The sequence below is a fragment of the Abramis brama genome (assembly GCF_963993115.1).
Source record: "Abramis brama genome assembly, chromosome: 10".
Lineage (NCBI taxonomy): Eukaryota > Metazoa > Chordata > Actinopteri > Cypriniformes > Leuciscidae > Abramis > Abramis brama.
In genome coordinates, this window is record NC_139972.1 from 33,487,732 (window position 1) to 33,500,051 (window position 12,320).

At 35.3% G+C, this 12,320-nt stretch overlaps 1 protein-coding gene across 1 annotated transcript in view; it reads left to right on the top strand.

Annotated features, from left to right (window-relative positions):
* abcg1 (ATP-binding cassette, sub-family G (WHITE), member 1) overlaps positions 1–12,320 on the top strand; it is a 35,137-nt gene that overhangs the window by 12,795 nt on the left and 10,022 nt on the right. The window contains exons 3-6 of the mRNA XM_084126663.1: positions 5,817–5,934; positions 7,081–7,213; positions 8,348–8,398; positions 9,055–9,200. Coding sequence (XP_083982789.1) covers positions 5,817–5,934; positions 7,081–7,213; positions 8,348–8,398; positions 9,055–9,200 — 448 coding nt within the window. The remainder of the gene's footprint in view (positions 1–5,816; positions 5,935–7,080; positions 7,214–8,347; positions 8,399–9,054; positions 9,201–12,320) is intronic.

Consider the following 12,320-nt stretch of genomic DNA (forward strand, 5'->3'; position numbering starts at 1 on the left):
TCTTTACCACGATACCACAGCAGTATAATCCTAAACTTTTGCTGTGTTCCCTTTATTTTACTGACGACTGCTTCTCAAATCTCGGAGTTCAATGCAGGATTCGCAAACCGCTTGCAATGGAAGATGGAGTTCAAAATACTTAGTTTTGAGTTTTATATTGTGTAGGTCTCCTGCTTCTGGCTAACTCACGTTATCACTGTCTTACTGAAATACTTCTGCTAATCAGTTTGTGGGCCACTATTACCTATAGCTGTGTCTATTAATGCAGATTGTCTGTCGTTCTCACTACTTTGAGGAAAGATTAAGCATGGAGCAAGATTTGTTTTACCAACGTTTATGTTACACCAGTCATTCACGCTAGAGCTCGGCTAATGTATGCACTGTTATTGATACAGTTTCCACGTGTTCACCGCAATAAATTAGAAAAATACTCTGTAAATAATTACATGTAAATAAGTACATGAACTTGTTAATGCTGATGGTGAGGAATTACAGTTGCAACATCTCATAATGTACCTCAAACTGAGTAGTGAATCACTGAGAAACGTCCTGCTCAAGTCATCCTTGCGATGGAGGTTCGGGTTGAATAACTAGTTCTTCCAGTGTTTCATTATTGGACTCGCGTTCGGATTGATATGGTAAAATCGACGTCATCGTTCGTTACTGTGTTTAGTTTATGGTGTAGGAAGCCTCAGGACACAGCCCAAAAACTGATCTGATCTTGATACTTTTTTGTGTGCAAATAAATTGTTGTTAAATCCGGCCTTGCTCAAAACCCAGTGTCACTGGTGAAAAATAAGTTAAATTAATCATAAAATTAAGTTTTCAAAGAGGTATATGGGTATATGCATGCTCTCTTCTCATTGTATATGGGCTGTTTAACTACCATATATATATATATATATATATATAAATACTTGCATGTGGTATGCATGTAAACTGGGTCATTAGCATTTGTTTAAAAACTGTGTATGGGTGCTTTCTGTATCAATTTGATTACTTGCAATGAGCATATATAAGAATGCTGTTGCTTGAAACTCATATTCTGTGTACTTTATGCTGTGTTCCATGCCTTAAAATAACTTTTTCACAATGTTTGTTTGGGTCGAGCTTTTAATAGGATTTAAAGAACCTCGCACAGCCTTGAGTAACCTCCGGTAGGGGTGAAAATGTCACAGGAAATAACATCAATGCCTAGCCTACTGAAGCATGTAAAAGACCCAAAGAACTCTGTGGTGTGTCTCTCCTCCTCCTTTAGTATTTTTACCTCGGCTGATAATTTGACCCTCATGCTGTAGATTTCAAGCTGAAAGAGCTGCATAGGCAAACCTGCTTTAGAGAAAGTAATGTGTTTGTCAAGGAGGCCTAATAGCTTTGACTCAATTACCCAATGAGATCTCCCTTCATAGGTCAAAAAAGGCCAAAATAGCTGTCTGTTACTCTGGAAGGGAATCAGTGTTGTTTTAAATTGCACTTTTTATTAGTATTGCAATAAATCAGCTGATGTATAGGCAACAGCACAGTAACAAGCACTTATCAAGCTCTTTCCCACCCAGCCAAAACATCTTTCACTTGGCTGTAACTAATAGATAAGGAGGCACTGAACCGCTACTGTAACTAATAGATAAGGAGGCACTGAACCGCTACTGTAACAAATAGATAAGGAGTTATGTCTAAATAACTGTACAGTAAATTGTCGCCAAGAACAGCATGATTCAGCATTGACAAACGGGTCACATGAAAAGACGAACATGTACCTGTTGAACACGTTTGTATCTCCTTATATACATTGAAAAGTACTATACTGTAATATATACTGTACCATGGCACTGAAAGATTGACATGTTCTTTGGCATCTACATGGTACTCACAAGATCTCAGCACGGCGCATGTTTTAAAACAACATGGTGATTGTACATGGTAAATGTCTAAACACTTACAAACATTAGCATGGTATGTTTTTTGGACATGTTTTCTGGTGCTACAGTGGTATTTTGGGCAAGTACCATGTATCATGGTATTCTTGGAAGTGCCATGTATGTAAATACCATGATATGTACATTTCAGTACCATAGTACTTTTCAAAATACCATAGAATTAAAATCTGATACCATGACTCTACTAAGGTATACCGCTGTAAACCATAAAACATTATAATAATACGGTGGTACTTATTTGTTTGTGTAGCCAGTAAGATCTGGTTCTATAGTTTGGTTTTGTTTTTTGATATGGTAGTTTTTTATATAGTCATAAAATGAATAAACCGTTTTGTTTTAATCTGTCCACCTTATTCTTCATCGCATAAGTAAGATATTTCTTGTGAAAATGTGATACGTCCGATTTATTTGCCGCAAAGGTAAAAAACAAAGTGCACTTAATGGTTAAACTAATTGTGCTAAAAACCAGTGTGTTTTTGAGTATGATAAATTAAAATAATGATGACAAATACCATTTTGCAACATTAAGCAGCACAACTGACTGTTTTTGCTCAGCTGAAATAACTGGTAGCTATGCAAGAAAGAAGCTTTGCGCAAGTTAAAAATGTCTGTTCCTGCTCCTTTGTTAAAAATAAGGTGAAAAAGACAAAGTCATATAAAGCTGAAAGTTACAGTCATAGAGCTGGTCATACATTAGATAATTGTGGGGGGATGAAAATAATGCGGCTGAAATCATAATGACTCGACTTTATTCACTGTGGTTCATAATCATGGACCAGTGGAAGTCTGCAAAATGAACATGATTGTTAAGTACATTGCTGATGCTCTAAATGATTTGGTTACGTAGGATGTGAATGTTTGTCGGCACTTCATTTGACTACCGGTCAAACTTACATCTAACCCTACAGCTCATGGGAATTTGTGTTTGCCAAGCGATTTGAATGTTTCCTGGAAAGTTCACTTTGGTAAAAGTGTTTCAAACTCCGAAGAACTTGGTTTTGGCCTGATTTTGTTGGAAATGACGTAACACTAGAAGAATTAAAGTAGTGGTGCAAATGAAACAGTGATGTTATCATATACTGTAGCAATACCTCCAAGTATTTCTGTTTCGATTTCTTCGTCCTGCACACTTGACCGTGACTCAAAGTAACCCTTGTCCCTCGTGGCCAGGGAAAGCTCTCTCCTCTGTTGACACGCAGCACATCAGGTGCACTAAGCAAAATCATCCTGCCTTTATCTGCTAACCAGCTGGCTTCACCAAGAGACCATGCCTTTCCATTTCAGAAATAGTGTGATGCACCTTTGTATGTTGGTGGGGTTACTATAGTGCACGATCAGAGGGAGAAGCCCTGGGATCCTGCGCTAAAAGAGGACAGAGAAGGTCAGAGGTATTTGTGTATTGCTCTGACGGATTGTAAGCACAATCCAATTAAGCTGGCAGCCACTGCAATCAACTGGATTAGCATCTCAGCCTCAGATACTGGATAAATAACAGGTTACAATCGGTCAACCTGTAGATGTCCTCTTTTCAGTACAAAAAACAGGAGATCATTTCCCAATTAGTGCGGACTGAATGTAGCTCTTTTGGACACTTAATTGATAAATGAAAATGTTTTGTAGTTTAAAATGATTTTTAAATGCAATTAGCTGAAATTTAGAGTCAGACGTAAGTGCATCTATGTGTAATTTAATAAACTTAGGTTACACTTTATTTTAAGGTGTCATTGTTACAATGTAATTATACATTTAAGTACTGAGTAATATTAATCGACTACATGTACTTACTATAGGGTTAGGGTAGGATTAGGATTTGGTTGAGGGTTAGTTGCATGTAATTATGTAATCATATTGTTATTACTATGGTAAATACATATAATATATGTAACAAGGACACTAAAATAAAGTGTTACCTAAACTTCTATTGTTAATAAACCTCTATTGTATTTGAAATATGAGTAAAGTGCTCTATGTCATACTGACAAGTATTTATGGTAAACTGAAATATATTTTAATGTCATTTCTATTGAAACTTGAATGTCATTTGCAAATATTACACATTTGTGAAAAAGTTGCAATTCAGTATGTTTAAAATATATTAAATTAAAATGTAACATTGAATAACACTACAGTTAAAATTATAATCAAGTAATTTACATGTGCTTTAGTATGTTAGTAAACACATCAAAATAAGTGTACTTCTTTTAAGCATAATACAAGATTAGTAAAACATTTAAAAAGTACTTTAAAGTCCCCCTATGGTGAAAATCAAGCTTTTAATGTTGTTTATTTGTCTAAGTGTTTTTAATAGGCTTTAAGACAAACCATGTGCAAATTCACAAGTCAACACCATTTCTGAGAATGTTTTCTTTAAAACTGCGGTGAACCAAAGACATGCAAGCTATTTTAAGGCATGAAAAAAGGTTCCCAGAAGAAAAGAAAAAAAACTTTAAATGTGTCATTTTTTTGTGATCAAAAATGAGTTTTAAGGGATAATATTATTGACTACTTTAAAGTAAAATTTGATAATATGACAAAGTGCACTTTTTAAAACTGAACTTAAGTGCGTAAAAAACAAACAAACAAAAAAAAACATAGTCATGAAATTGTACTCTTAAGTACACTTAAGTGCCATTTTATTTCATTATCACAAAACACTATCTGCAGTTACAGTTGTTTTTAAAAAAGTATATATTTTCAAAATTTAAAGTACACTACTAGCACACTTCTTTTTCACAAGGGTTTATAATTGTCCCAAAAACTATTTACTTAAAATGTACAAATGTCAGTATATTAGATAACATAATGCTATGAAAGATATCACAATCCCACATTTCAAGCAAACATTTCATGAATAGAGATTTTTCAGTTTATAAAACATAAATTCCACTCAGCATTTGCTCTACACTTTACATATGCGTCGGATGGACCAAAAATATACAAACAGTGCTATACAATTCAAACTAAAATGTAGCAGCAGTAGTTTTTATTTGATTTTTATTTTTAGTAGTTGTAGAATTCGTCATCTTTCCTTTCTGTTCTTACATGAATGAAGATGGCTGGCGAGTGAACTGACTTGCCTGAAAATGGACTTTGCTTTATCTTATAACTTTAAGATTTCAAATCAAAAGCGCAGTTAAACATGTTTGTTTTCTATCATTTTGCATGCTTGTTTCAAACATCCAAACCTGTATTTTCATTATTTTAGATATCAGGTTATCAAATTTCTGTTGAAACAAGTTAGCACATTTCATTTCATGAATGATTTTATGTCTTTAATTTGTGTTAAAAGGTCTTGTATTGCAAAGTTGATAAAATGTGACAAATGTCCATCTTGTTGTCTAATGATTACATTTCATTACTAATAATACAATTCATACATTTTAAGTAAGTAAACGTTCAAATACTCTTTGGGGCTAGTGTATATGAGTCAAGAACCCACAGAGAAATGTTGCTTACAAATCTGCACACAAAGCAGCGTAATATGGTGAAGAATGCATTGTACACCTTGACAAAAGAAAATGAATAGGTATTGTTGAAAGGTTATAGCATCAACCCATTTTTCTTTTAAAGTTATAGACAAAAAGGTACACTGAGAGGAACAGGTCAGATTGAGGTAAGAACAGGGTTTATCCATAGATACTCACACCAGCAAATATGTTCATTCACCTGGAAATATTCAGAAACCCGACAGTGAACAAACAAATAACCCTTTTCACCTGCAATCACAAACTGACCATTATGTAAGCAGGAGAATTTGAATGGGATTTTGGCAGGTTCATTTCATGATTGGGAGGAACAGCTCAGGTTGTTCATTGTGCTTATTGTCCGGACTGTGGAAGGTTTCTCACACGGCTCTTTCTCTGTTCCACCCTGTTTCAGGTTACAAGACTCTTCTGAAAGGGATCTCTGGGAACTTTACCAGCGGAGCTTTGGTGGCCATCATGGGACCCTCGGGAGCTGGGAAGTCTACGTTAATGAACATTTTAGCGGGTTATAGGTTAGTATGACCACATGAAGCATCCAACACTAACTATTTTACATTTATGCAAATTGGTAACCAGTTAAACATGATAGTATTGTCAATAATTTAAGACATTTCTTCTCATATAGAACCTTTTAGGCATAAAGGGTTCTTTAAAGGCCCACTGAAGTGCCTTGGAACGCGCAGCTTTGTATGATCCGTTAACATAACTTCCACTGAAAGAGGAAGCTAAGGCGGGACATATTAAATGGCTCCTCCCCCTTTTCACATAGCCAGTAGCGTTTAGTTTACCTCACAGACTGCAAGTCGTACAACTTGACAGCACCATGGAAGCGAATCCAAGCGCTGATGATACGTTGGATTCAATAGTAGAGCTGTGAATAAATTCTAGCCATTTCATTCTAAACCAACATACAAAACAGAATAAAACTTGAGCGTTTGAGCAACCGAACACACATCTTCAACCCATATTGCTCCGTGACATGTCAATGGTCACTTTGGCCAGGTGGTATTTATAGCATAGGGGGAGGAGCTTTAGATTCTAGAGAGCATTTGATTGGACAGAAGATGTGATGTCATAAAAATCCGTGATCCATTTTAGCGGAAGTGAGAGACTGTAAGTTTTGAATGCTTATATCTCCTAAATGTGAATTTTGTCATTGTTTTGGAACACACCAGCTTATTCATAACAGGCTAACATATTCATACTAAAAGCTAAAAAACTTACATTTTGATTTCAGGGGGCCTTTAAAATTGAGTCTTTTTTCTAAGAGTGCAAAACCCAACCCTTAGTGGGGCATAAGCAGATTGTACGAACACGTATTTATACGATTTCGCCACCAATTTGCCGAAACCTAAAATTGTTACGAATTACCATGAAAGTGTTGATACATCCAGCACTTGGTTCTTTTTTGTACCTTCCACTGGAAGCTGTTCATTATTTATTTAAATGTATTCTTTTTGCGGATACTTTTATGCAAAGCAATTTACAAATGAAGAATGCCTGAAGCAATATGTCTCATTGTTGATGCTGAATGAATAAAGCAATTACTTGACATGTGGGGGAGACCATGATCATTTATCAGGATTCAGGAAATGGTGGTTATAAATGTGTTGACGTTACAAAAGACAGTATATGTGAAGATGTGCTTTATCACACAGGGAAACAGGCATGAAGGGGGAGATCTTGATAAATGGGCAGCCCAGAGATCTGCGATCTTTTAGGAAAGTGTCCTGCTACATCATGCAGGACGACATGTTACTGCCACACCTCACCGTACAGGAGGCCATGATGGTACGTGTCTGCTGAGATCACCTCATTGAGCTGCATTAGCACATGCTGTAATCCCCATTCAATTAAAATTCTCAAGTATCTATAGATAAAAGTTCTTGAGTAAAGATACAGATGAAGTTTTCACATTTATTTATACATATAAAATTAAAAAGTACAAAAAAGTGTTATAAAATGCTTCTAACTATAGGCATTTTCAGAGTTATTCAGGAAAATGAATTAATCAAACAATGCAATTTGTCATGACTGTCTATGGCTCTGACACCGGATATTACACTGAACTGAAAAGATGTCCTAACATATTTTATGTAAAATTTACATTCATTGTCAGACATGATGAGAAGTAAACTAATGGAGGTCTGCCCTTGTGAAAAAGAAGTACACTTTAACATACATTTTATTTCATTGGCATTTCTGTACAGTTAAGAATATATCATTTTAAGATTTGAAGTACACTATAAGTGCACTTTTAGTACGGCACACTTCTTTTTCGCCAGGGTAGATGAAATTATGAAGAATAAATATTGTTTCCCCTTGCAAATATCATTAAGTAAAAGTACAAGTATTTACTTTAAGTAGTACTCAAGTAAAGTACAAATTACGTTAGCACTTTATTTTACTGTGTCCTTGTTACATGTTACATGTACTTACCATAGTAATAACAGTAAATTATGATTAATTACATGCAACTAACCCTCAACCAAATCCTAATCCTACCCTAACTCTATAGTAAGTACATGTAGTTAATTAATATTACTCAGAACATACATGTATAATTACACTGTAAAAATAAAGCGTAACCCAAATTTCTCCAAGTAATACATAAAACTAGTTTTACACCATGTACTGAATGTAACCTGTGTTGTTTGAATGTAACATATTTGTTCATATTTAGTTAAGAAAATAACATTTTTAATAGCAATAGCATAGCATTACCTCATGGTAAATGTAACGTACACAAACTAACTAACTAAAAAAACAAAAAACATGTAATTAGCTGTCACAGCTAGTTTCACAGGAATATGTCTCATGTAATTGCAGTTGTTGTGTTGTTGAGTTGATGCAAATCCCTCTGTTAGCTGTAGTTGTATCGGCTAATGCTCATCATGATCTAAATCACTCACTCTTCCTGCTCAGGTATCAGCTAATCTCAAACTCCAGGAAAAGGATGAAGGCAAACGTGAAATGGTAAGCGAGAGGCGTGTGAAGTTTCTCACCCGGTTATGTACGTACGGCCTAATGTTTATGCTAAAGGTCAGCCATGGGTGCCTTAAACATGACTTGATTGGCTTATAATAATGTTGTTGCATGAACAACACGGATGCTATTGCAGGAATATGTCCTAATTGGTGAACTCACAGTTAACATGTGCACTACCGTTCAAAATGTTGTACTTGTTTTTTGTTGTTTTAAAAAAAAAAGAAATTAATACTTTTATTTAGCAAGGATGCGTTAAATTGAGCAAAAGTGACAGTAAAGACTTGTACATTGTCACTCTAGAATTCTGTTTCAAATAAATGATATTAATCCTTCTATTCATCCAAATAGCATAAAAAAAGTATCACAGTTTGCACAAAAATAATAAGCAGCACTATTGTTTATCATTCAACCTTGATAATGATAAGAAATGTTTCTTGAGCAGCAAATCATCATATTAGAATGATTTCTGAAGGATCACGTGACACTGAAGACTGGAGTAATGATGCTGAAAATTCAGCTTTACATCACAGGAATAAAAAAAAAATTCTTACCGACCACAAACTTTTGACCGGTAGTGTAGATTTGTATGTGCATGCGTTGTCCTTATTCCAGTCCTTATTCCACATGACATGCTGTCGTTCTAGGTACGGGAAATCCTGACTGCACTCGGCTTGTTAGAATGTGCCAAGACGCGCACATCCCATCTGTCCGGAGGCCAGAGGAAGCGTTTGGCCATCGCCCTGGAGCTCGTCAACAACCCGCCCGTCATGTTTTTTGATGAGCCCACTAGGTGAGCCCCCTCCATGTGCACACATTACACTGCAAAAAAAAAAACAGCAGGAACATTTTAGGTTTTATGCACCTGAACTTAAATTTGCATTAAAAAATCTGTATATTCATTAAAGGTGCAGTAGGCAATTTCTTAGAAACACTGTTGATATTTGATACCGACTGAAACAAACACACCCCTCCCTTCATTGCTCCACCCCTAAAATGCATGCACACGCAATGCAAGAGTGGATGACTCTTTACCATAGCTGAAATGAAGCAAAATAATGCTTCAAAATAATGCAATGACACTCCAAACTGTCCTGTTACTATAGCTAACATTACAACAACAGCATATCTTGGTTCTGTGAAACAGCAAAACCAATGTTACTCACGTCTGGAGCAGAAACAACACAACCTCTGCATTTTTTAAGGCCTTGCCGTTTAGGTCTCTCCAGTGCTTGAAAGCTTTTCTAATATTAATGCGGGTTCTAAAGCTGATCTTAACCCCTTTTTTTCCAGTGATATTCCTCTGACCTTTTCTCTTTTGTAATGTGTCTCAGCCATCTCTCTTTCTACAGTCCCTCTAGCTCACTCTCTCTCCTCCCCCATCATGAGTGGACACAGTGTGTTGTGGTGCTCGGTCCGATCCACTTTCAACTGCTTTTCTCAGAAATCTCTTACTGCATATTTAACTGATATAATGTTACGATTCAATCTAAATGTATAATATACTGATAACCACCATTATAATGCAGGTGGTAAAAGAGACACATGATGAACAAGCTGAAATAAATACATATATTTAGATAGAAGTGTAATGCACACAAACACAAAACACCATCATGGTAACACACATGACACTAAAATAATACAAGAAACATTCATTTAACAAAATAAAATGTAACATTACATAAATTATAACAAAAACTAACAGGAAAAATAACTATTTAAATTAAATACCATCAAATGTATTTTGATGCGAGGAAAAGGAATGTGAGAATGTCAGTTTTCACTGTAAATTATAAGAGGATTGATTGTTTTTACTTCCAAAATCTGCACATTTAACAGTATTTTACAGTAAAATATAATGAAATGTCCCATTGGATCCATTACAGTTTTTCCACTGTATATAATAAGGCAAATTACCATCTTTTACCACAAAAAAAAAAAAAAATGTTTACAGTGATATATAATGCATGGCCATGAAGCGAACCATCAAATCGACTCCACTAAATGACGTTCCTGAGACAAATACAGTATATCTCTTGTTGAAAAGCTGTTACCCATGAGGTTTCTCTGTTGTGTCCTTGTAATATGCGGATGCAATTTCACTGCATATTCACTTACAGGCTTTGCCCAGATGGGACCCTGTTGGACAGTTGAGACCTGGTCTCTACGGACTCTATTAAGCTTTCATTCCTCTCCCGGGGTTTTACCCTCTAAGAACAAAAACGACTCTCTGACTTTAGTTTGCGCTCTCCAGAGAATCAGAGAGTGGTTTTTGTTCTTAGAGGGTAAAACCCCGGGAGAGTAAATAAATGCGATTTACAAAGTAATGTTTTAAGCCGAAATGACTTTAGTTTGCGCTCTCCAGAGAATCAATTCGGCTTAAAACAATACTTTGTAAATCGCATTTATACGATTGCCATGCTTATCAAGGACAAACAGATTCTCCTTCATGGAAACAAAACATGTGGCATCAGCTTCTATAGGTTGCATAAGAGCAGGACCATTATCATTAATGTGATGTCACAGAGTTGTGTTTGGTTAAGTGGACACTTTAATGGCTCAAATGAACAATATTTCCCTGTGCATTAGATAAATATCCAATCAGCAAATTGTGTGTAGCATGTGCTATGATATTATTTGAATGCACTGCTAAATTGACAGCTACTAAAGTATTATCCTGTCCTTTAAAATGGACACTTAATCTTCCACTTTATCCAGTGTCTAATATGGCTTTGATAGAGCGAGGTCAAGATTATGATTTAATCTCACCTCTTTAACCTTGTCTAGCCCACTGACATGAGCACTTAAGTGATATTGCAAGGACATATTGTTATATATTGCAGAAGTATTGCTAAATTATAATATAGTATATACAAAAATAAGTAATATCAGTGTTATTTTAGTATCATTAAGATATTATTGTAGTTTTTTTAATTAGTTTTTATATTTTCTGTTTTCATTTTGATTTTAGTTAAAGTTTTAGTAATTTTCTTGTGTCTTTGGCAGTCTTATTAGTTAAATAGGTATATGTAGTTTTTGTTATTATTTGTTGTTGTTGTCGTTATTTTCAGTTGTAGTTATCTGAGAAAATAAAATTAAACTAAATGAAAATTAGAAATGTTGCCTTGGCATCTAGCTGAAATAAAAATAGGGTTAGGGTTAAGTTAAGTTTTTATGTATATATTTTATTTAATACGGAGCCCCTAAAGGGACATTTGCACCAAAAAAAAAAAAAAAAAAAAAAAAAAAATATATATATATATATATATATATTTATATATATACAGACTGTCGGTGCTCATGCAAAACTTTTGCATGCTCACTAGAAACTATTTTGTGCGCACGAGGAACTTTCCATGTGTATACTGTCTATCGTCACAGTTATGTTTAGTTTAGTTCAGTTTCTGTCATGTCTGTATTAGTTATGGTCTGTGATTACTTGTTTGTGTTGAACGTGTTTGTGATTCCCCTAAGTTTGCTACTTCATTAAAATCATCTTCTTCTTCAATTTGACTTTTTGCTCAAAATGAAACCACGGATTACGGATTTAACAGCGCTTATTGCGAGCAGAGCCACAGACATTAAGGGCTTTAGATATGAAGGGAGGCTTACGCTTAAAAACAAAAAAGACAAACTAATAAGTAGCTGGACTCATCCGTGTACTAGACGAACTGCTCTAACGAAATACAAATTTTAGATTTTTATCAGCACACAGCCATATGGCGCCCATTTCAAGACCACCACAGAGGATGGGTTAAAGCGGACATAAGGCCGTGATATTAGAGGTATACTACTGGACCCTTAAACTTGGCAAATAGGACAATGCACACAGCCATATTGCATCATCAGCCCATTTTACGGTTTACGTTAAACCATTGCGTGGTTTCTCGGCCGTCACAGAGGATGCTTT